At 63.5% G+C, this 23,698-nt stretch overlaps 4 protein-coding genes across 6 annotated transcripts; 2 read left to right on the top strand and 2 right to left on the bottom strand.

Annotated features, from left to right (window-relative positions):
- Positions 1–818: 818 nt before the first annotated feature.
- UBA1 (ubiquitin like modifier activating enzyme 1) lies at positions 819–13,765 on the top strand. Its single transcript, XM_055790020.1, is given in 27 exon segments — positions 819–944; positions 2,059–2,169; positions 2,864–2,922; positions 3,171–3,339; positions 4,126–4,260; positions 4,913–5,019; positions 5,100–5,323; positions 5,714–5,811; positions 6,111–6,257; positions 6,438–6,593; positions 6,677–6,787; positions 7,073–7,153; positions 7,458–7,613; positions 8,041–8,097; positions 8,099–8,207; positions 8,688–8,884; positions 9,099–9,163; positions 9,281–9,476; positions 10,146–10,220; positions 10,404–10,481; positions 10,483–10,594; positions 10,797–10,885; positions 11,124–11,216; positions 12,120–12,311; positions 12,650–12,751; positions 12,990–13,090; positions 13,448–13,765. Coding segments are annotated over 26 exon segments (3,156 nt in total). The 5' UTR covers positions 819–944; the 3' UTR covers positions 13,584–13,765.
- Positions 13,766–14,009: 244 nt separating this feature from the next.
- Positions 14,010–16,772, bottom strand: CCDC115 (coiled-coil domain containing 115). Its single transcript, XM_013297180.3, has 6 exons — positions 16,569–16,772; positions 16,008–16,114; positions 15,601–15,704; positions 15,280–15,362; positions 14,875–15,003; positions 14,010–14,405 (listed from the first exon to the last, which is right to left on the bottom strand). The coding sequence occupies exons 1-6, from the start codon at positions 16,741–16,743 to the stop codon at positions 14,074–14,076; spliced, it is 930 nt and encodes a 309-aa protein (XP_013152634.2). The 5' UTR covers positions 16,744–16,772; the 3' UTR covers positions 14,010–14,073.
- A 79-nt stretch (positions 16,773–16,851) lies between these two features.
- Positions 16,852–20,596, top strand: IMP4 (IMP U3 small nucleolar ribonucleoprotein 4). The gene is made up of 9 exons (XM_055789944.1): positions 16,852–16,917; positions 17,680–17,788; positions 18,176–18,259; positions 18,704–18,813; positions 19,064–19,196; positions 19,622–19,776; positions 20,103–20,197; positions 20,282–20,352; positions 20,432–20,596. The coding sequence occupies exons 1-9, from the start codon at positions 16,915–16,917 to the stop codon at positions 20,542–20,544; spliced, it is 873 nt and encodes a 290-aa protein (XP_055645919.1). The 5' UTR covers positions 16,852–16,914; the 3' UTR covers positions 20,545–20,596.
- On the bottom strand, positions 20,547–23,665 carry LOC106112342 (tyrosine-protein phosphatase non-receptor type 18). 3 transcript variants are annotated; one of them, XR_003553341.2, is made up of 5 exons: positions 23,582–23,665; positions 21,693–21,748; positions 21,416–21,597; positions 20,801–20,875; positions 20,547–20,717 (listed from the first exon to the last, which is right to left on the bottom strand). XR_003553341.2 is itself a non-coding variant. In XM_027783130.2 (5 exons), exons 1-4 carry the CDS (start codon positions 22,188–22,190, stop codon positions 20,837–20,839), a joined length of 357 nt encoding a protein of 118 aa, XP_027638931.2. In that variant the 5' UTR covers positions 22,191–22,247; the 3' UTR covers positions 20,547–20,717; positions 20,801–20,836. The 3 variants fall into 3 exon arrangements, 2 of the variants coding, with proteins under 2 accessions (XP_027638931.2, XP_013152636.3); XM_027783130.2 differs by lacking the exon at positions 23,582–23,665 and adding an exon at positions 22,146–22,247 and having other exon boundaries at positions 20,801–20,910; XM_013297182.3 differs by lacking the exon at positions 23,582–23,665 and adding an exon at positions 22,146–22,244.
- Between the last annotated feature and the right edge of the window lie 33 nt (positions 23,666–23,698).

The following is a 23,698-nucleotide window of genomic DNA, read 5'->3' as shown; positions in this document are numbered from 1 at the left end:
GCCCATATAGCACCCATGGCTCCTCATGACCCCCCCCAGTGCCCCTATAGGAGCCCCATGGGTCCCTATAGCCCCCCACCAGCCCCCATGCGCACACACCCCCAGCACCTATTTGGCCCCTATACCTTCCCTACCGGCTCCTATAGCCCCACCTTAATCCCCTATACACCCTCTCCAGCCCAGACAACCTCCCTCATAGGTCCCTATAGCCCTCATTGGGCACCTATAGGGCCCAAATAGCCCCCTACAACTCTTCCATGGGCCCCTATAGGTTCCCCAAGCCCCTATAGCCCTCCAAAGCTCCCCATATATACCCACAGGCTGCCTTAGTCCTCCTCCCCATGCCGCACAGGTACCCTATAAGTTCCTGTACCCCCCCTCAGGTCCTGCATAACCTCCTATCCTCCATTCCAGCTATCCACAGCCCCCTATAGGTCCCTGTGCTGCCTCATAGGCCCTCTATCGACCTCCATTGCCCCTATAGGCCCTCTATAGACGCTTGTGCTGCGCCATAGGCCCCCTATCGGCCCCTATATTCCCCCACAGGCGTCCCATAGGCCCCGTATCCCATCTCGGCCGCCGTCGGGGCCGCGCGCCCCGTGCTGTGTCACGAGGCCCCGCCCCCTCATTCCGTATGCGTAGGGTGGGCGGGGCCTCTCCATCCGGGTCCCGTCGGGAGGAAAGGGGCGGGCCACCCGGGGCGCGCCCCCCCCAATCAGCGCGTCGCTTGCGGCGGGGGGGGGAGGAGGCGGGCGGTGGCGGGAGGCTGTAGCCAGTGGAAGCGCGGCGCCGGGTGCCGGTGGCCAATGGGAATAGCCGGAGGGCGGGGCGGAGAGTGGGGAGGGAGGGGGCGGCGGGGGGCAGCCGCCGCCGCCGCCATCTTGTCGCGGAGGAGCCGAACGGAGCGGGCGGGACCCGGCGGCGGGGCCTGGACAGCATCATTGGTGCGGGGGTGCTGGGCCCGGGGGGGCCCCGGGGGGAGGGGGGGCACGGGGAAGGGGATGGGGGGGGATGGGAGCGGGGGGGACCCGGCCCTTGTTAGTAGTGATCCGCGCCCCGGTTAGTGGGACCTCCCCCTCAAGGCCTGAGGGGAGCCCTGAGGGGAGGGGCTGGGAGAGGGGGGCTTTGGGGAACCCCGCTAGTACGAGCCCGGTCTCGGTTAATGGGCACCCTCCCTTGGGACCCCCGGGGGTGAGAACGTGGCCTCGGTTAATGGGAACCTCCCCTCAGGGACCCTCGGTAGTAGGAACCTGGTCCCGGTTAATGGAAGACCCCACTCTGGGGACCCCCGGTAGTAGGAACTCGGTTCTGGTTAATGGGAACTCCTTCCCCCGGTAGTGGGAACCCGCCCCCGGTAATAGAAACTACTTAATTGCACCCTCGTTAACAGACACCACCACCCCCTCCCAAGACCCTCGTTAGTGGGAACCCTTTGGAAAGTCCCGTCGCTTTCAAGCTTTGGGGGGGAGGGGGGGGTTACTGTCCTGGGTGCCTGGGTTCCTTTGCGGGGGGACAGTGTCACCTGGTGTCACCCAGTGTTCACCCCAGCGTCACCCTCCATCCCCTGGTGTCACCTGGTGTCATCCTCTCCATCCCCAATGTTACCTGCTACCCTCAGCATCACCTGCTGTCACCCCCCAAATGACACCCACTGCCCCCAGTGTCACCTGCTGTCACCCTCCTGTCCCCCCAGATGTTACTCACTGCCCTCAGTGTCACCTGTTGCCATCCCCCTGTCCATACCAGTGTCACCCCCTGTGTCACCCAGAACCGCTGTGTCCTTCAGTGCCACCCCATGCATTACCCACCACCCTCAGTGTCACCCATTGCCACCCCACACACCCCCCAGCATCACCCACTGTCCCTGGTGTCACCCAGTGTGTCACCTGGTGCCACTGTGTCTGTCAGTGCTACTCTATGTGTCACCCACCGCCTTCAGTGTCACCTCCTGCCATCCCTTGTCCCCCAAATGTCACCTATGGCCCTCAGCATCACCCTGCTTCCCCTCCCGTGTCACCCCTGTTGTCCCCAGCTGACCTCTGACCTCTGACCCTGCAGATGTCCAGCTCCCCGCTGTCGAAGAAGCGCCGCGTCTCCGGGTCCGAGCCACCAACGGGCTCCAGCCGCGCCCCCGCCCCCGCCGTCCCCGCCAGCGTCACCCCCACCAACGTGAGTGTCACCTTCTGTCACCCCAGGGGGGCCCCGTTACCTGCTCTGGTCTCATTGTTGCCTCTGCGGCACTCAGCGCTGCTCCTGCTAATGTGGATGTCACCTGGGTGTCACTTGTTGTCATCTGGGGTCACCTGGGTGTCACTTGCTGTCACCTGGGTGTCCCTACATATCTTGGCAGTGACATATGTCACCCTTGGTCCTTGTTGTCCCTCCCGTGGCTTTCAGAGCTACCCCTGTCAATGGGAGCGCTATGTGGTGTCACTTTACTGTCAACTTGTGTCACCCAGGTGTCCCTGTGTGTCCTGGGGATAACATGTCCCCTCCTGTCCTCGTAGTTCCCTCTGCTCAGAGCCACCCCCATCAACAGCAGCGTCACCCGCTGGCTGGCTCTGTCGCTCACCTGGCCAACCCTGTTGTCACCTGGATGTCACCCATTTGTCACCTCCCAGATCTTCCTGCCCCACCCCAGGGTGACTCCACTCTCTGGGTCACCTGATGTCCCCCCATATCACCCGTCCATCACCCCTGACCCGTCTTTATCCCCATCCCAGGGGGACATGGCACCCAGTGTCACCTGCCTGGCACCTCTCAGCCCTCCCCACTGCTGCACCATGCCCCCGGTATCCCCCCCCTCCTCCCTGATGGCCCCCCACCCTGCTGACGCTGTTGTCACCTTGTGTCCCTTCCCCAGGGCATGGCGAAGAACGGGGCCGAGGCCGAGATCGATGAGGGGCTCTACTCCCGCCAGCTGTGAGTACCCAGCTCCCTCCTGGGGGTGCTGGGGTGGTCCCCTGTGACTTCGGGGGGTCGCTATGGATTTGGGGGGATGCCAGGTTGCCTCTTGGGCGGTCCCCTATGGACTTGGGGGCTCCCCACGTGCCTGGGTCCCTCCCAGGTACCTTCAGCTGTTTCCACAGCCTTGGAGGGGGATCCTGGGGGGCTCCAGGAGGATCTGGGGAGCCCCTGACACCCCCCCCCCCCTTTTTCCTCCTCCCGAGGTATGTGCTGGGCCATGAGGCAATGAAGCGGATGCAGACGTCCAACGTCCTGGTGTCGGGGCTGCGGGGGCTGGGGGTGGAGGTGGCCAAGAACCTGGTGCTGGGGGGGGTCAAATCTGTCACCCTCCATGACCCCCAACCCACTGCCTGGCCTGACCTTGCCTCCCAGGTGAGTTAATTAACCCAACGAATTAATTAACGCTCTCCCCCCCAGGGCAGTTAATTCTCAGGGAGCTGATTTTGGGGTGGGTTGTATGTCTGAGCTGAGTTGAAAGTGTTCCCCCTGGGGTAATTAATTTACTCTTGGGGTCATTATCAGGGAAGTTAAGTCCCCCTTACAGGTAATTAACCTGGGGGGTAATTAGCCCCCATGGGGGATTGTTCTCTGGGGTGATGGGGTTCCCCACAGGAGCTAAGTGCCCCCCTCCCCCAGGATAAACGCCCACCTCTGGAGTCATTACTGGGGCTGGTTAGGGGAATTAAGTGCTTCTCACAAGGTAATTTATTTACCTGGGGATTAATTAATTAACTTGAGGGGCAAGTAGCACCCATGGGAGTTGTGTAGGATGATGGCATTCCCTAGGGGAGATAAGTGCCCTCCTAGGGGTAGTTTATTTGCTGGGGGGGGGTAAATATCCCTATGCATTCAGGTTTCGGGGTGGTTTGGGCCCCTATGGCCCTTAAATACCCCCCTTAAGGCACCCAAATACCTCCCCAAGCCCTTAAATACCCCCCTAAGGGGCCTAAATGTCCCCGCACACATTTAAATATCCCCCTGGGTGGCTGATTACCACCCCCTGGTGTTAAATACCCCACGAAATCCTCTATTTGGTTCCCTGAATCCCCCCCCTGGTTTCTTGGAGGGGCCTTCCCTGGGTGCTGGGGAGTGTCTGGGGGGTGGTAGGGTGCCAGGACCCCCCTGACACCCTATTTTACTTTTTCCTGCCCCCCTTAGTTCTTCCTGCGGGAGGAAGATGTGGGGCAGAACCGGGCGGAGGCGACGCTGCCCCGGTTAGCTGAGCTCAACGCTTATGTGGCTGTCACCAGCACCCGCCAGCCCCTCAGCCAGGACATGCTGGCACCCTTCCAGGTACACCCCCCTCTGCCTGTACCCCTCTTTGTGCCCCTTTTTTTTCCCCAAAAAATCAACCCTGGGGCCATTTTTTTGGGCATCCAACTTGTCTCACGTGGCCGACTGAACCTCTGTGGCCCGTGGTACCTGCAACAGCCACGTGTACCCTCTCTGGGGACCCCTGCGTCCCCTGGCACAGCGGTGGTCTCGCCACAACCATCCGTGGTCATTTGGCTGGCTGTAGTCAGGGCCAGCTGTGAGATCTGGCTGGTTGTACCCCAGGCAGCCGTGGGTCCCCCCCGGGGGATGGCTGTGTCCCTCTGGGGCACCGGTGGCTTCCCATCAACCAGCCCTGGCTCTGGTTTTGTCCGTGTCCCGCTGTCAGTGCATCCATTTGTGCATCTGACTGTACGTCTCCGTGACTCCTTACGTCTCTGTGGCTGCCTGTACCCCCCCAGACCCCCTGTACCTGCTGCTTTTGCAGTCTGATGGTCTCCATGTGCCTTTATTTGTTAGTCTGTCGGTCCGGTTGTGTTTCCTGCTGTCCCTCTCTGTGGCTGCCTGTCCCCTCAAATCCTCCCCGCGGCGGGGGTTATCCGTCCTGCTGTCTGTCCTGCTGTCCCTCTGCTCGCGGGGGGTGGACGGACAGATGGACGCGGTCTCTCCGCAGGTGGTGGTGTTGACCAACTCGTCGTTAGAGGAACAACTGTGGGTTGGGGACTTCTGTCACAGCCATGGGATCAAGCTGGTGGTGGCCGACACCCGGGGGCTTTTTGGGTGAGCCAGACACCCAGCTGCTTTCCGTAAGGCCTCCCGGATGGCTGCGGCCCCTGCCTGACGTCCCTCCCCTATTTTAGGCAGCTTTTCTGTGATTTTGGGGACGACATGGTGGTGACGGACACCAATGGGGAACAACCCCTCAGCGCCATGGTTTCCATGGTGACCAAGGGGTGCCCGGGGGAGGTGACGTGCCTGGATGAGGCTCGTCACGGCTTCGAGACGGGCGATTTTGTCACCTTCACTGAGGTGGAGGGGATGGAGGAGCTGAACAGCTGCGGCCCCATGGAGATCCGCGTCCTTGGTGAGCCCAGGTGCCTGGGTCCCTTCTATAGGGCGCCCTGGGTGCCGGGGTCCCTTCTATAGGGCGCCCCAGGTGCCGGGGGTCCCTTCTATAGGGCGTCTCGGACGCCGGGATCCCTTCTATAGGGCGCCTCGGACGCCGGGGTCCCTTCTATAAGGCGCCTCGGACGCCGGGGTCCCTTCTATAGGGCGCCTCGGATGCCGGGGGTCCCTTCTATAGGGCGCCTCGGACACCGGGGGTCCCTTCTATAGGGCGCCTCGGACACCGGGGTCCCTTCTATAGGGCGCCTCGGACGCCGGGGTCCCTTCTATAGGGCGCCTCGGACACAGGGGTCCCTTCTATAGGGCGCCCCGGGTGCTGGGGACCCTCTGTGACAGCCCCTCCCCACAGGGCCATACACCTTCAGCATCGGCGACACCAGCGGGTTCGGGGACTACGTGAGGGGGGGAATTGTCACCCAGGTCAAGATGCCCAAGCACATCCGCTTCGTAAGTGGCACTGGGAGCACTGGGAAGGCACTGGCAGGGAGTGAGGGGCGCTAGGGGGGGACTGGGGGCAGACAGGGATGGGACTGGGGGGCACTGGGAGGGACTGGGGGCAGAATAGGAGGCACTAGAAGGGGACTAGGGGGAATTGGGAGGGACTGGGGATGGATTAAGCGTTGGGAGGGGACTAGGAGGGGGTGGGAGGTCACTGTGGGGCACTAGGAGGGGATTGAGGATTACTGGAAGCTGCTGGGACGAGTCACTGGGTGCTCACCTGTCCCCTCCGTCCCCTCCGACCCCAGAAGCGGCTGCGGGAAGCACTGGTGGAGCCGGAGCTGATGATCACCGACTTCGGGAAGGCCGAGAGACCTCCAGTCATGCACTGGGGCTGGCAGGCCCTGCACCGCTTCATCCACCAGCACGGCCACCCCCCTCGGCCACGTCACCAGGTGGGGACACCGGGGGGCTTGGGGACAAAGCAGGGGGCATGGGGAACGCTGAGGGTGCTGGGAGCGGTGAGGCCACCAGCTCCTTCACCACCACGTGGCCTCACCTTTCTCTGCTGGTGGTCCTGAGGGTCCTCCCTGGTGTCCCCAGAGTTGTCTCCAACATTGTGTGTCCCCACCCAGGGTGATGCGGCGGAGGTGGTGGCCTTGACCCGGGAGGTGGCTCCAGGGGCGGAGCTGGATGAAGAGGTGCTGCGGGAACTGGCCTTCCAGGCCACCGGTGACCTGGCCCCCGTCAACGCCTTCATCGGGGGGTTGGCGGCCCAGGAGGTCATGAAGGTACTGGCCACCTGGGTCCCTTCCCCGGCCACCTGGGTCCCTTCCCTGGCCACCTGGGTCCCCTAACAAAGACTGTGACGCAGGCGGTGTCGGGGAAGTTCACGCCCATCACCCAATGGCTCTACTTCGACGCGTTGGAGTGTCTCCCTGAGGACAACAAGGAAACGGTTCTGACTGAGGAGCAGTGTCGCCCAGTGAGCACCCATGGGTGGGGGCGGCAGGGGGTGGGCGGCAGGGGGCACCCGTAGCTGGTGTTGCCTTGGGGTGGATGTCGGTTGTAGGGCAGTTGGTGGAGAACACCCATGGGTTGGCCACGTTGAAATCACCCATGGGTGACCCACCTTTCCCGGGGACACCCCAAGTGGGCATCTCCTTGTGGTGGGCTTTGGTCATAGAGCACCTATGGGTGGGCTACCTTCTTGGGGACACCCATGGGTGGCTTTGTGATGCATCTGCGTGACGCTTTACGTTGTCCCCAGCGCAACAGCCGCTACGATGGGCAGATTGCTGTATTTGGGGCGGAACTGCAGGCCAAGCTGGGTGCCCAGAAGTACTTCGTGGTAAGTCGTCGTCCCCCCACCGCGTCCCCACCTGGGTCCTCCACCCCTGCATGTCTCCACCTGCATCCATATGGCCCCAAGTGTCCCCTTGTGTCCTCCACTTGTCCCCAGATGTCCCCTCATGCACTCACGGGTCTACCAAGCGTCATCCTCTCCCATCCATGTGCCCCCAGGCCTCCGTGGCCACCTTGGGCTGTGTCCCCAGGTGTCCCCCCATGTCTACCTGCATGTCCCCAAGTCTCCTCACGGTTCTCCTGAGTGTCCCCAAGTCTCCCTGAGTGTCCCCACATGTCCCCGGGCACAGGTGGGGGCAGGGGCCATTGGCTGCGAGCTGCTGAAGAACTTTGCAATGGTGGGACTGGGCTGCGGCCCTGAAGGCTGCATCACCGTCACCGACATGGACACCATCGAGAAGTCCAACCTCAACCGCCAGTTCCTCTTCCGGCCCTGGGACGTGACGGTGAGGGGCAGGATCAAGGGGGGAGGAGCCTGTGGGGTTGAGTGGGTGGAGCCTCAAGGGGTGGAGTCCATAGGGGTGGAGTCTGGGGTGGGAACTGCCAAGGAATGAGTTGACATTGACTTGGCCAAGGCAACACCAAAGGTTGAGTCATACGAAGGTGGCAACAGTAGGTGGGAGGGGACTAAATGGGTGGGGCCGAAGGAGGGGGAGTCCGTGGGGTGGGGGATGAGTAGGCAGAGCCTTTGGGGGGGTCTTAGGGGGCAGGGTCGGAGCGGGGAGCTACCGTCAAGATGCCACCGTGGAGTTGGCCAACGTCAACAATCAAGTTGCCTTGACATTTGGTGGGACTGGGAGAGGCATGGAGGGGTGGGGCTTCAGGGGGTGGGGCCAGAAAGGGTGGGGCCTGAAGGGGCGTGGGTCCCCACAGAAACTGAAGTCGGAACGGGCGGCAGCGGCAGTGCGGGAGATGAACCCAGCGCTGCGGGGTGAGCAGTCGCCCTGACCGCGTCGGCCCCGACACTGAGCGCGTCTACGATGACGACTTCTTCGAGGCCCTGGATGGTGTCGCCAACGCCCTGGACAATGTCGATGCCCGTGAGCACCTGTGGGGCCCTCGGGGTGCTGTGGGGGGCCCTCAGGGTGCTGGGAAGGTCCTTTGGATAAGTCATTTGGGTTCTCCGGGGGGTTGGGGGGGGCTATGGAGAGTCTTTAGGATGATACAGGATGTTTTCGAGGCGCTGTAGGGTTTTCTTGGGTGCTGCAGGTGGTTTGGGGGTGCTGTAGGGCATCACATGGGCGCTGTGTGGGGCTTTGGGGGGCTGTAGGGCGTCTTCGGGGTACTGCAGGGTGATCTTGGGGTGCTCTAAGGAGTCTTGGCTATTGGATGCTCTAGGGACCCTCAGAGGTCCTTATAAGGGACCTCAGGAATATTATAGGGACCCGAAAAATGCTGTAAGAACTGCCTGGAGTGCTATAGGGACCTCGAAGAGTGCCCCAGAGTCCCTTCCAGGACAACCCCGCGGGGCCTGGGTGCCCTACAGACACCCTACAGACGCTGCGGTTCTCCCCCCGTAGGGCTCTATATGGACCGGCGCTGCGTCTACTATCGGAAGCCGCTGCTGGAGTCGGGGACGTTGGGGACAAAGGGGAACGTGCAGGTGGTGATCCCCTTCCTGAGCGAGTCCTACAGCTCCAGCCAGGACCCCCCTGAGAAGGCCATCCCCATCTGCACCCTCAAGAACTTCCCCAACGCCATCGAGCACACCCTGCAGGTACCTCTACGGGGGTCTCGCGCGCCCCGCTCCCTTCTGTAGCGGGCCCCGGGTGTTTGGGTGCCCGCTATAGGGTGCTCTGGAAACCCCAGGGCCACCTTTGGGGTGGTTTAGATGCTTGGGTCCCTTCTGTAGGGGACCCTGGACACCTGGGTGCCCCGTGGGGGCGTCCCGGACGTGGGGGGTCCTTCCACTGACAGCTCCTCCCCCACAGTGGGCGCGTGACGAGTTCGAGGGTCTCTTCAAGCAACCGGCAGAGAACGTCAACCAGTACCTGATGTGGGTGTCGAGGGGAGGGCAGAGGGACAAGGGGCACCCGCTAACCCCGCCCCCCCCCACGCCCCCTGCAGCACCCCCCAGCCTCACCCCCCTCCCCCCGCCCCCCTATGCCCGCAGGGACCCCAAATTTGTGGAGCGCACGCTGCGCCTGGCGGGCACGCAGCCGCTGGAGGTGCTGGAGGCGGTGCAGCGCAGCCTGGTAAGCGAGCGGCCGCGGGGCTGGCCCGACTGCGTCGCCTGGGCCTGTCGCCACTGGCACCGCCAGTACAGCAACAACATCCGCCAGCTGCTGCACAACTTTCCCCCGGGGCAGGTGGGTGCTCGGGGACCCTGGGGGGGTCTGGGGTCCCCTGGGGGGGTCTGGGGTCCCCTGGGGGGGGTGGGGTACTCTTAGTTAGGAATATCCCCCCCACTGACCTCATTCACACTCATGACACCCTCAGTGCTTTTCTGCCCCCTTAATTCTGCCCCCACAACCCCTAATTGCCCCTTATTGATCCTCATTAAGTGCTCTTTTCCCATTAATTCCTAATGATCAACTAATTGCGCTCATCAACCCTTAGCCGCTTCATAATTACCCACATTAATTCTTATTTGCCCCTTAATGTCTGTCATTAATGTTGAATTACTTCTTAATTACACCCATCAACCCCCAGTTGTGCCTTGATTTCCCTAATTCACCCTTCTACCCCATTATTTTTCACTTTTACTTTATATATATTATATATGTACATATAAATATCTTATATTTAGCCCCCATTAACCAATTATTCCTTAATTGTCTTCATTAAGCTCTCATTGGTCGTTAATATCCCCGTTGATTTCCAGTTGTCTCTTAATTATGTCCATTAACTTCTAGTTGCCCCACTAACCCCTTCCTGCCCCTTGATTTACCCCAAGAGCCCCTAATTGCTCCCCCAGTTGCCTCATTAACCCCTTCGTGCTCTAATTACGTCACTAACTCTTAATTACCCCCCTGCAGAAGACAAACTCTGGGACCCTCTTCTGGTCGGGGCCCAAGCGCTGCCCGCACCCCCTCGTCTTTGACCCTGACAACGTGAGTGGGGCGCTGGGGTGGCCTGTGGGGGGCGCTGTCACCCTTGGGTGCCATCCACCACCCTTTGGGGGCGCCCATCACCCTTAAACCCCCTTCTGTCCTCGTTGGGTGACATCTGTCCCTTTGGGGTGTCATCCCTCCCTGACATTCTCCCCCCCGGCACCCGTGGGTGCCCCTCTCCAGCCCCTCCACCTGGACTACGTGATGGCGGCAGCCAACCTCTTCGCCCAGAGCTACGGGATCGGGGGCTCACGGGACCGGGGGGGCGGTGGCAGAGCTCCTGCGCCACGTCCGCGTCCCCCCCTTCGCCCCCAAGGCCGGTGTCCGTATCCACGTCTCCGACCAGGAGCTGCAGAGCGCCACCACCGCCCTTGGTATGGGGGGGGGGGGCGCACCCATGGGTGCTGGGGGGAACCGGGCGGAGAGAGGAGCTGGTTGGATTGGGGTTTGGGACAAGCACGGGGGCTGGAGGGCACCTGTGGGTGCTGGGGGCACCTATGGGTGCTGGGGGTACTTAGGGGTTCGGGGGGGGCCTGTGAGTGCCGGGGGTCCCATGGGTGCCCCCCTCACCCACAGATGACGGGCGCCTGGAGGAGCTGAAAGCGTCACTGCCCAGCCCCGAGGAGCTGCCTGGCTTCCGAATGTTCCCCATCGAGTTCGAGAAGGTGGGTGCTGCCCCCCCCTAGCACCCATGGGTGCCCCCAGCTACTCATGAGTGCCCCCCCACCCATGGGTGCTGCACCCCAACCTACCCACCCTCGGGGAGCCACTACTACTTTGTCACCACCCCAGAGATGAGCAAAGTGCATGCCCCCGCCCCACCCCCCCCCCCCAAAAAAAAAAGGGTGCCCCCCCCCCCCCCCCCCATGGGTGCTCCCCTACCCATGGGTGCTCCTCACCCAGGACGATGACACCAACTTCCACATGGATTTCATCGTTGCTGCCTCCAACCTGCGAGCGGAGAACTATGACATCCCCCCAGCCGACCGCCACAAGGTGGGTGCTGGGGGGGGGGGGGGGGCCATGGGGCGTTATTGGGGTTCTTATGGGGTGCTGGGCAGGTCCTACGTGATCTGGGGGGGTCCCATGGGTGCTGGGGGGTGCTTTGGGGCATTAATGAGTTCCTTACGGTGTGTTACAGGGGCCGCAGAGGGTCTGTGGGTGCTGGGGAGGGGTCCTATGGCGCTGTACGGTCTGTGCCATACGTCTGAGGGGCGTGCTCTGCTCCGTAGGGCCTACGGGGCGTGCGTAGGGTCCGTAGGAAACGGAGCCTGTAAGGAGCATATAGAGTCTATAAGGAGCGCACAGCAGCTGGAAGGAGCATATAGGCCTTGTAGGATCTACAGTACGTATATGGCTCATAGATATTTAAGGTCCGTATAGCCTCTGCGGAGAGCTGAGGGAATCTATAGAACACGTAGAATCTGCGAGTACATACGGATGCACGGAGGATCTGTAAAGGATCTATAAAGCATATACAGAGTCTATAGGGTATGTATATGGTGCATAAGGGTCTAGAGTACGTACGAGGTCTCGCGTACATAGAACGCTCAGAATATACATGCTATAGAAAACACTGCAGCAAAAAGCTACAGAAATGCTATAAAAAAAAAGAGATGGAATATAATTCTAGGGAATACCTGCAGGGTCTCTAGGCTGCACGTAGACTTCGTAGGGCAGCCTGTAACGTATGTCACACCTACAGCCACGCAGAGCCTATACGGGGCTCTGTACAGCGTATACACGGGCTGCGTAGTATGTATAGAGCTGTAGGGCACACAAAGGGGGCTACAGGGCCCGCAGAGCCGGGGTCTATAGCCCCTCCCTCGGGGGATCCAGCGGGGGCGTTGGGGGGCAATGCCCCCGCCCAGCCCCTATAGGTATCTTCCTATGGGGCAGAGCAAGCTGATCGCAGGGAAGATCATCCCCGCCATCGCCACCACGACGGGGGCCGTGGTGGGCCTGGCCTGCCTGGAGCTCTACAAGCTGGTGCAGGGCCACCGCCGCCTGGCCTCCTACAAGAACGCCTTCCTCAACCTGGCCCTGCCCTTCGTTGGCTTCTCCGAGCCCCTCGCCTGCCCCCGCAACAAGGTGGGGGGCTGCCCCGCGGCACCCGCGCGGACCCTAGAGCCATCCCCAGGGCCTGGTGCCCGCTGGGTGCTGCCCAAAGGGGGTGGGAGTGGGGTGGGGGTCAACTGCTGGGGGTGGTCTGGGGTCTCGGTGGGGTTGGGGTGCTGCCCCACGGCTCCCTGACCCATAGAGGCCAGCCCCACAGCATGCTGTGGGACCTCACAGGTGCTCCAAGTCACCCCGTGGTCCCAGTGACCCCCCTAGACCCCCCACTGCGCTCCCCGGGTCCTTGTGGCTGGCCGTGGGTCTGAGCCCCCCGCCATGGGTCTGAGCCCCCCGCCATGGGTCTGCCCCCCCAGTACTACGAGGTGGAGTGGACGCTGTGGGACCGGTTTGAGGTGCAGGGGCTGCAGCCTGACGGGCAAGAGATGACTCTGCGCCAGTTCCTCGCCTACTTCAAGGTACTGGGAGCACTGGGAGGGGTGATGGAGAGGCACTTGGGGGGGCTGTGGGGCCCCACCCCATGTCCCCATGTCCCCCACACACACCCCCTGAAGGACTCCAACGCAAGACGGGGCACCGCAGGGGGAAGGTGGGGAGATGCAGCCACCACGGTGGCTGGTGCCCCAAAGGCTGTGGGTCGCTGTGGGGCACCTTTGGGTGCCCTGCACCCACCCGCTGCCCCCCTGTCCCCCTCAGAAGGAGCACCGGCTGGAGATCACGATGCTGTCACAAGGTGTTTCCATGCTCTACTCCTTCTTCATGCCAGCCGCCAAGCTGCGCGAGCGCCACGACCAACCGTAGGGCCTGGCGGGGGCACCCAGGGGTGGGGGGGCACCTGGGGGGGGGGGGGGGGGGGGGGGGCACCCGCGCGGGATGTGGGGCTCAGGGTGAGGGAGGCGTCCCATGGGTGGGGGAAGGGTCTCGGCTGGGGCCCCGTTACTATAGGGTGACAGTCCCTGCGTCACCGCGAGCTGATGTCACTCCCCAGCCACGCGTGTCCCTGTCACCGCCGGGGCAGAGGCCACCACAGGGGGTCCCCGTGATGCCTCCCCGCGAGGTTGCCCCTGACCCATAGCCAGGACCCCCCTGAGCGCTCACTGTGACGGATGTCCCCGCCGCGGAGGCAGTGACGCTGCCGTCCCCTTGTCCCTCAGGATGACGGAGATCGTGGCGCGGGTCTCCAAGAAGAAGGTCGGCCGCCACGTCAAGGCCCTCGTCTTCGAGCTCTGCTGCAACGACGACACCGACGCTGACATCGAGGTGCCCTACGTGCGCTACACCATCCGCTAGCCCCGGGGTGGGGGGCTGTGCCCCAGCCCGGCCACGCCCCTGGCCACACCCCCTCCGTTGAGCCCTGCCCCACCCCCCACTCCTCTAGTTGTTGTTGTGTCTTGGCCCCGCCTCTGGGTTGGTGGGGGGCGGGGCGAGGGGGGGGGCGGGGCGAGGGGGGCCCCGCCCAATAAACATAGACGTTGGCAAAAGATGGCAGCTGGGGCGTGTCGCTGGGCGCAGGTGGCCACCAAGATGGCAGCCGGGGGGGGGGGGGGCAGGGCGCCAAGATGGTGGCCGGGTGACCTCAAGCATGTGGTACAAAGGTGGCCACCTGGTGACATCACCGTGGCACCAAAATGACCATTTGGTGGCATCACAGTGGCACCTAAATGGCAGCCGAGTGATGGTGTAATGCTCTTGGGGGACAGCGGGTGACACGGAGCCAACAGCTGCCACAGTGTCTTTATTGGAAGCGGGACACGGGCGTCACATGAGCTGGTGGCACCTGTCATGGTGGCGGTGACGTGGCTGGGGTCTCCATGTCCCCGATGCTGGTGGTGTCACTCCCGGTGCCCTTGTTCCCATGGGTCATGGTGTCACCTGTGTCTCTCCATGTCACCTCGGGTTCCCTGTAGGTGCCCGTGTCACCTGGGGTCTTGGTGTCACCGGTGGTCTCGTTGCCACATGCCATCTTGGTGCTGCTTGTCTCGTCGCTCGGTGTCACCGTGGTGTCGGCGTCTCCATCTGGGTGACGCGCACGGCGCAGGAGGCCGCGGTAGCGGGTGGCAGCGGCCTCCACAGCAGCCTGCAGCCCAGCCAGCTCCACCGCCACCGTCACCCCTGGGGACAGGGGACACAGCGGGGAGGTCAGAGGTCATGGAGAGGATCGGGGTCACCGGGGAGGGCAGGGGTGGGATATTTGAGGTGACAAAGGGACTGGGTGGCACAGGTTCGTGACCTTTAGGGGCCTCCCCCTCCCCTCAGTTCATTGGGACCTCCTGGACTGTGGGGACCCCCCCCCAGGTGTCCCCCCTCCCCTCTGAAATTGGGGACAACCCCCCCAGGTTTTACAGACCCTTCCAGATTCTGGGGAAACCCCCATGTTTTAGGGATCCCTCCAGGTTTTCCCCCCTCCTCTCCAATTTTAGGGATCCCCTGATTTTGGAGACTCTTCCCCAGTTCCCCCCTCCCCTCTGGTTTTGGGGACCCCACTTGGTTTCCCCACTCCCCTCCGAAATTGGGGACCCCCCCAGGTTTTGGGGATCCGTCCCAGTTTGAGGACCACTCCCGCTTTCAGAGCCACCCTCACCCTGGACGAAGCTGCCCTGGGCCTGCCGCAGGCTGGGGGGCACCAGCACCCCAAACCAGGCCAGTGGGTCTGGGGGGGCCCGAGGGGGGGCACCCCTCTTCTCTGGGGGACCCCGACGCTGGCGCAGACCTGGGGGAAACAGTGACACCCCAAAGTAACTGAGGAACCACCCCCAGCACCCCAAATCCCCTGCCAACACCAATGGGGAACTCTCCAGTGCCCCCCAACACCCACAGTTGTGCCCCCAGCACCCATGGGGAGCACCCCAATTCTGCCCCCAGCACTCATAGGACCCTCCCAGCACCCCAAATGCCATCCCAGCACCCATGGGGGACACCCCAGCACCCCCAATTTTCCCCCCAGCACCCCAGTTTCCCTCCCAGCACCCATGGGACCCCTCCTCACCATCACCCCCTTCCTGTTGGGGATCAGGATCTTCAGTGTCCCGTGCTGTGCCTGGCACCTCGTCAAAGTGAGGTGTCCCCTCCCTGTGGGGGGGTGACACAAGGACATGGGTGTCACCAACACCCCCTTGTGTCATCCCCCTGCACCCTAAAATCTGCCACCCTCCCCACTGGGTACACTGATGTCACACCCCCTCCTTGTGTGTGTGTGTGTCCCCCATAGTGTCCCCCAATCTCATCATGTCCTCCCCAGCCAGCCAATCCCCATGTCCCCCCACCATGTCCATCATCATCATTGTCCCCCCTCCTTGGTGTCCCCTACCTGGGCAGGACACGGACTCGGGGGACCATGGTGGCCCCATACTGCAGGGACGAGACACGGTGGCATCCCAGGGAATACCGGGCCTGGGAGAGGGACAGCCACCCCTGGGGGGACACAGGGGGATAGCGGGTCAGGGGGGACACAGGGACATGGAGCAGCGTGTCCCTATGGTGTGTCCCTTTGTGTCCCCGTGGCGGGAGGCATGTCCCTGTGGTGGGGGACACATCCCCATGTGTGTGCCCATGGGGGGCAGCACGTCCCCAGCGGGGTCAGCATGTCCTTACGGTGGGTGGCATGTCCCGAAACATGTCCCCATGGTGGGTAGCATGTCCCCACAGCGGATGACCCCCTCGCCCGTGTGTCCCCCCCCTGCAGCGGGTGGCCTGTCCCTGTGTCCCTGCCCTTACCTGCCGCAGGAGCTGGGTGAGGACCTGGCGTCGCTCCTGCAGCGTCTCCAGCGCGTCCAGCAGCTCCAGCGCAGCTGCGTCCAGTGCTGCCCCCAGCCCAGGGGGCCCTGTGTGAACAAACGCCCCGTGGGGGGGCCCGCGTAAACAAACCCCTATGGGGGACCTGTGTAAATAAGCTCCTATGGGAGATCCTATGGGAAATCCTATGGGAAATCCTATGCAAATAAATTCTCTGTAGGCGACCCCACATAAACAAACCCCCCGTGGGGGACCCTGTGTAAACAAAAAATGAAAAAATAGTATTTCACAAGACACCCCACTGAAACAAATGCCCCCGCCCCAGGAGACCCTACAAAAACACCTCCCCCACAAACACCCCCACAACAGCAGACCCTACATAAACATCACCCTAAACCCCCTCCCTCTCACCGGAGACCCTACCCAAACAGCCCCCCACAACTGCCCCCCCGTCCCCGGGTCACACTGAAACAGCAAACCCATCGCTGACCCCCGCTAAAGGCGAGCCTACCGAAATAAACCCCCCCGGGACCCCTCACCGACCCTCCATCGCCGCCGCCATCCGCGGCCCGCACCGCGGCCACACGCCGGGCAACGGCCTCCTCCAATAGCAGCCGCCCGCGGCCGCCCTTCGGCCAATCAGAACTGGCGACGGGCGGGAGGCGGAGCCTGGATGAGGGCTGAGAGCCTGGCGGAATGAAGCCGGCTCGGCCGCCATCTTGGTTAAGGGCGGTGTTGCACTACCCGCCCGACGCGCTCTTGGCGGCGTGCCCCGCCCCTTCGGGCACCATCGGCCGTTCCCATTGGTTCCCCGCCACCCGGCCAACCAGCGGCGGCGCTGTTGGGAGGTGCCGGCATGTTAGCGGCTGGGAGCTGAGGAGGTGCCACCATGGTAAGGGGATGCGTTCCCTCGGGGCCCGTCTGTCCTGTCCCCCCTCCCCCCAGTGTCCCCCCCCGGGGTCCTCACACACCCCGGGTCCCCACAGCCGTGCCCGCCCCCCCGGGGTCCCCATGGCCTCCTCGTGTCCCCACACCCCCCCTTGCCTCCCCCTCCGGATCCCCATGGCCCCCCCCCACAGGGCACCTCACCCCTGTGTCCCCTCCACGGTGCCCCCTGACTCCCCGCAGTGTCCCCGTGTTTCCCCATGGGGCCTCCCATCCCTGTGTCCCCCCCCCATATCCCCAGACCCTCCCCCTGTGTCCCTGTATCCCCCCATACCCCACTCCCCACGCCCCTCCCAACATCTCTGTGTTTCCCCATGGGGCCTCTCATCCCCATCTCGTCCCCGCTATGTCCCCACTCTCCCCCAGTGTCCCTATATCCCCCCATAACCCCCTCCCCATGCCCCCCCCCCAGTGTCCCCGTGTTTCCCCATGGGGCCCCCTATCCCCTTGTGTCCCCTCCATGTCCCAAGACCCTCCCCCGGTGTCCCTGCATCCCCCCCATATTCGCCTCCACAGGCCCCCCCCCCCCAGTATCCCCCATCCCCATCTACCTCCCGTGCCCCTCAGGGTGCTTCTGTCCCCCCATGTTACACCCCCTGCGTCCCTCCACAGTGTCCCTGCGCAGCCCACCCTGTGCTGCTCCCCTTTCCCCCTAGCATCTCCACCTTACATCACCGTGCCCCCCTTGATGTCACCGTGCCCCCCACAGCTGCGCCGCCAGGCCCGGGAGCGCCGCGAGTACCTGCAGCGACGGGCACAGGAGGAGCGGCTGCGCCGGCAGCAGGACAAGAAGGAGCAGCTCCGGCAGGCGCTGGAGGGTGAGGCCAGGGGGACAAACAGGAGTTTTGGGGGAGGGGGGCGGGGTTAAAGAGGACTTGGGGTGTTAAGGGTGGGGCGTAAGAGGAATTTTGGGGGTTAGAGGGAGGTTTCAGTGAGGGCAGAGTGGGGTTTGGGGGGATTTAAGGGAGGGTTTGGGAGGGGCAGAGGGGGTTTTGGGGGCGCAGAGGGGATTTTGGGGGGATAAAGGGGGATTTGGGGAGGTAAAGGGCTTGGAGTGGGGCAAGGAGGTTTGGGGGATGTAAAGAAGGGGTTTGGGGAGGCGTGGGGGAAGGGTTTTGGGGAGAAAGGGGGCTTAGAGGGGTTCAGGGTGTTGGGGGGTCCTGCCTGAGCCCCCTGGTGCTACCCCCTCCTCCCCACCCCTGCAGAGAATCGGCTGCTGCCCACGGAGCTGCGGCGTGAGGCCTTGGCGCTGCAGAAGGAGCTGGAGTTCGACACGCCAGGGGTAGGGGGTGAGTGGAGAACCCCACAGCGGAGAGGGTTTGCCCCAGGGACCCCCAGATTTGGCGTCCATTTTGCACCATTTTACCCCGAAATGAGGGGTGGATTTGCCTTAATTCCTCAGAAAATAAAGATTAAATTTGCCTGATTCTCGCAAACTGGGGATCAAATTTGCCCCGTTCCCCTCTCTCCCTAAATACAGAGTAACAAACTTGTCTCATTTTGCCTCAAAGTTGGCGAGTGAATTTACCTTAATTCCCCCCAAAACAGTGAGCAGATTGGAGCAATTCTCCCCTAAAACAGTGGCTAAATTTGCCTTGAATTCCCCCAAAACAAATTGACCCAACCCCCAAGAGCGGGGTGCAACCCCTGTCCCTCCAGCCCCGAGCTCCCTGCCTGGAGGGAGGGGCTGGGGTGGGAGGAGGGGGCGTGGCTTGTCTAAGTCCTGCCCCCAGACACCACCAGTAGCCAAGACGATGAGTACCGGTGGGCGGGGCTGGAGCCCCCCAAGGTCATGGTCACCACCTCCCGCGAGCCCAGCGCCCGCCTCCGTGTCTTTGCCAAGGTGGGTTGGGCTGTGCTGGCTGAGCCAATGGGAGTGGAGGCTGGGTGGGTAGGGCTGGGTGGGTGTGGCTTTCTGAGGCCCCACCCCATTTACAGAGGGTGGGGTCTTTGGTGACTGTGCCCATCTTGGCCCTGCCCCTGGGGACCCATGACGGGGGTGGGGGGGGGTGTGGGGATGTGTGTGTGTGTATGGCTGGCCCCGCCCCCAGGGGCTGGGGATGGGGCGTGGCCGCCACTAACCCCACCCCCAGGAGGTGTGTCTGCTGATCCCTGGAGCTCAACGCATGAACCGGGGCCGGGCAGAGCTGGGGGCGCTGGTGGGGGCCTGCCGGGCCGCTGGCGTCACCGACCTGCTGCTGCTGCACGAGACCCGTGGCAGGCCCGGTCAGCCCTGTGGCATGCTGGGAGGGGGCGGGGCTATCTCAGGGAGCAGGGCTAAGGGGAAGGGGTGGGGTTCCCTGTTGGGGTGGGGTTCTCTGTTGGGGCGGGGCTAAGGGGAAGGGGCGGGGTTCTCTGTTGGGGCGGGGCTAAGGGGAAGGGGCGGGGTTCTCTGTTGGGGCGGGGCTAAGGGGAAGGGGCGGGGTTCTCTTGGGGCGGGGCTAAGGGGAAGGGGCGGGGTTCTCTGTTGGGGCGGGGCTAAGGGGAAGGGGCGGGGTTCTCTGTTGGGGCGGGGCTAAGGGGAAGGGGCGGGGTTCTCTGTTGGGGCGGGGCTAAGGGGAAGGGGCGGGGTTCTCTGTTGGGGCGGGGCTAAGGGGAAGGGGCGGGGCCTGCCAGGAGTGTGCCCTAAGGATACTGCTCCCCCCATGCAGACGGACTGTCCCTGTGCCACCTGCCCCATGGCCCCACAGCCCACTTCACCCTGAGTGGGGCCGTGCTGCGGCAGGAGGTGGGGGGGCTGGGGGGCGCCCCCCTGGCGGCCCCCCATCTGCTGTTGCTGAAACTTGACTCCGCCTTGGGGCGCCGGGTAGGGACAAGGAGGACAGGGGAGTATGGGGGAACAGGGGGGGTGTGGGGGCACATGGGGGCATTTGGGGGGTGACGGAGGGGTGTGGGGGGACATTAAGGGGGTGTTGGGGGGACATGGGGACATGGTATGGGGGGACATCGGAGGTACAGCGGTGTGTGGAGGGACATGGGGAGGTGGGGTTGTGGGGGGACATGGGGAAATATGAAGGGAGATATGGGGGGACAGGGGATGGAGAACTTATGAGGGCATTTCAGGGGGACACTGGGGGTTGCAGCGGTTGGTGGCACTGGGGGTGGGGGGGGTGACCCTCTCCCCCTCCCCAGGTTGGGACCATCCTGAAGCACCTTTTCCCCGTCCCCCGCCCCGACAGCCGCCGCGTGGTGACATTTGCCAACGAGGATGATGTCATCTTAGTTCGGTGGGTGACACAGGGGAGGTGACATAGTGGGGGTGACACAGGGACACTGATGGGTGCCTGACCGCCCCTGCCACCAACCCACAGGAACCACGTCTACCGACGCCAGGGCAAGAAGGTAGAGCTGGAAGAGGTGGGACCCCGGTTCCAGCTGCGCCGTGAGTGTCCCCAACTGGCCCCAACTGGCCCCAGTGGCCCTAGGAGTGTCCCTAATGTGTCCCCAATGTGTCCCTCCAGCCTATCTCATCCGCCTGGGGACCCTGGAGCAGGGGGACGCTGCCGACGTGGAGTGGCGCTGGCACCCCTACACAGCCACCGCCCCGAAACGCCGCCTGCTCAGCGCCACCTGACACTGCTCTCACTGGTTTTATTGCTCGTAATAAACGTGTGGTTTGGTCATTGTCCAGTTCCCAGCAGGTATCACTGGGGCTGCCCACCCTGGCGGGGGGTCTCCCTCATACCCGGGACCATTCAGCCGGAGGTTCCCGCGGGCCCTTCGGCTTCCTGATCCGGAAGTTAAACCCTGGGGAAGGGGCAGGGATGAGGCGGTGGCCAGGTGCCTGTGTGCCCCCTCCCCAGCTACCTGGGTCCCCCCCGGCTACTCACCGAGGCAGGGGGAGCTGCTGGGGTCTCCATGCGGGGTCACGACCTCATAGGCACCATCACTGGGTTGGGGAGAGGCTGGAGGAGAGTGGGGAATCGGAGTCTTATAGGTGCTGGGGGGGGACAGACCTTGTATCAACCATCGTATGCATCCTATAGGGGTCAGCGATGGCCTATGGAGTGAGGCAACGTTATATGGTCCTTATAGGAAACCTTTACGTGCAATAGGGATCATAGGTCTCTTAAAGGAGCTGTAGGGGGAAGCTTGCATAGACCCTCTAGGGACCAGGGAGAAGATGTATAGTCTATAAGAACCAGAAGTGTTCCTGGAGGGGGTGGGGCTGTGGAGTGGTCTCTATAGGGGCCAGGGAGGGAGCGGGTAGGCACTACGGGGACCAGATGTCTCGTGGGGAAGGGGTAGAGCACAAAATACCCTATAGGGCACAGGGAGGGACTGTACAGAGCCTATAGGCTCCAAGGGGGACTAGTATGGGATCCACAGGGACTGAAGTAGTGCCTACAGGGCCAGGAGCCGGGGGGATCATATGTGCTCTATAGGCTCTGGGGCAGGGGGGGTCATATGGATGCTGTAGGGCACAGGGGGTCCCCAAGACTCACCAGCCAGGGTGGGTAAGGGGTGCCGCACGGGGCTCCCAGGGAGGGAGGAGCTTCCCAGGGGGGTGGGGTCTTGCTCAAAAGAGGTGGGGTCTTTTCCTGTGGCCCCACCTCCCCGGCGAGCCTTGTTGACCACAGCATAGGTGACATCCATGCGGGGGGGCTCCGCTGGCACCGACACGCTCCTGGGGGGAGAGGGGAGGGGAGAGGGGAAGGACCCAGGCGTCTGGGTCCGTTCACCCACCCCCAGCTGAAGGGGACCCAGATATCCAGGGCTCACCTGAGCAGGGGGCGTTGCAGCACACGGCGGGCAACAGCGTCCTGGAGAAGAGGGGGCTGCAAAGTGTGGGGAGAGGGGTCACCCACACGCCTGGGTCCCCCCCGACGCCTGCGTTCCCTGCCTGAGTGCCTGGGCCCCTTCTCTCACTTCTGGTTTTCCGGGGCAGGAAGTGTCGCACCCGCCCTCGCACCCCCCCGCCCTGCGTGCCCGGGTCCCCTTCCCAGTACCCCCCAGTATTTCTTTGTGCCCTCCTTCCTGGGAGCAGGTGCCTCCTGCAGCTGGTGACTGGGGTCTCCCAGTCCTGTTCCCCAACCTGGGTCCTTCCTGACCTTGACCCACCGGATGCCTGGGTTCCCTTTTCCCAGATGTGTGGCTTCCCCCTGACCTTGACCCCCAGACACCTGAGTCCCCTCTGACCTTGACCCCCGCCCAGACACCTGGGTGCCCCCTGACCTTGACCCCCTGGGCCCAGCTGGGGTGGGGTGGGGGCAGCGGCATCAGGGTGCTGATGGGGGAGCCTAGGCATCTGGGCGATGGAGGGGACCCGGGGGGTTATTGGGCCCACAGGCCACGCCCCACTGCTAAGTCCCGCCCCTGGGGTGGACCCGGGGTGGGTGGGTGTTCACCTATAGCTTCTATAGCATCTGGGGGACTCTACAGACCCTATAGAGCCTTTGTGGGAAGGTCCTGTAGCCCCTAGAAAAACTCGGGGAGGGTGTCCTTATAGATCCTATAGCACTTCTGCGGCAGCACTATAGCTGCTATGGGGCTATATAGCCCCATCTTTAGCCTCTATAGTGCGCAGGGGGTCTCCTATAGCTTATCTTGGCTGGTCCCTATAGCTCCTATAGGGCCCATGGGGGTCTGTATAGCCTCTATAGAGCTGTGGGGGTATCCCTATAGCTCCTACAGGGCCCGTGGGGGTCTGTATAGCCTCTATAGAGCCTGGGTGTGCGTTCCTATAGCTCCTATAGGGCTGGGGGGGTCCCCTACGGCCCCTATAGGGCGGGAGGTGGAGCTAGCGGGGAGCTAGGCGTCCGGATCACGGGGCTCTGAGAGTCCCGGCCCCGCCCGTCCTGCGTGACGTCAGCAAGGGACGCGAGACGGCGTGCGGCCGCGAGGGGACGTCACGAGGAGCAGGGGTGGGCAGGGGTGGGAACCCGCCAAAAGTGACGTCACAAGCCAGACGATGCCCCAAGCACCGCCCCCCGATCTCTGATTGGCCGACGTTAGGCGACCGCGCCTACTTTCCCCGCGCAGGGCTCTGATTGGCGGGGCGGGCGGCGCGGCGAGGTAGCGTCACGGGGCGCACGGCGCGGCGCCCCCGGAAGCGGCGGCGGCGGCAGGAGCCGGGCCACGGGCGGGTGAGCGGGGCGGGACGGGGGTGGGGCCGGCGAGGGGCGGGGGCAGGGGGGCGGGACAGTGGGACAGGACAGTGGGACACTGGCGATAGCGCCGGGGGGCGGGGCTTTAAACGCGAGGGGGTGGGGCATGAAAAGGGGCGGGGCTATAGCCCCGGTGGGCGGGGCTGGGGCTGGGGGCGTAGCTAAAGGGGTGGGGCTACAGCTCCAGGCCGGGTCCCCTGGAGGCATGGCTTAGTGACATGGGGTCGTGGCCCGGTGGAAAGATCCCATCCCAGGGCGGGGCTGCGCCATTCTGTTGGGGATTTGGGGCGTGGACAAAGGGCGTGGCTTGAGGCCCCACCCCCTTGGGTGTCTGGGCAGGGCCCACATGACACACCCTCCCCACCCTGCAGGCGGACATGATGGCGGCGACGCCCAGCTCCTCCCCACCTCGCAGTGGGACCCCCCAGCCCCCAGGTGAGACCCCAGACTCCTGGGTCATCTGCAGGGAGGTCAGGGGGTCCTGGGTGCCTCAACTGTCCTTACCTGTCACAGATGCGGCCGAGACCGAGCTGGCAGTGATGGCGGTGGCAGCATCAACGTCGTCCCCAGAGTGCCGGCAAGGCGGGGAGGAAGAGGAAGAGGAGGAGGAGGAGGCGGCGG

The sequence above is a fragment of the Falco peregrinus genome, chromosome 18, assembly GCF_023634155.1.
Source record: "Falco peregrinus isolate bFalPer1 chromosome 18, bFalPer1.pri, whole genome shotgun sequence".
NCBI classification, from domain to species: domain Eukaryota; kingdom Metazoa; phylum Chordata; class Aves; order Falconiformes; family Falconidae; genus Falco; species Falco peregrinus.
This window is presented reverse-complemented; position numbering and strand designations above follow the sequence as displayed.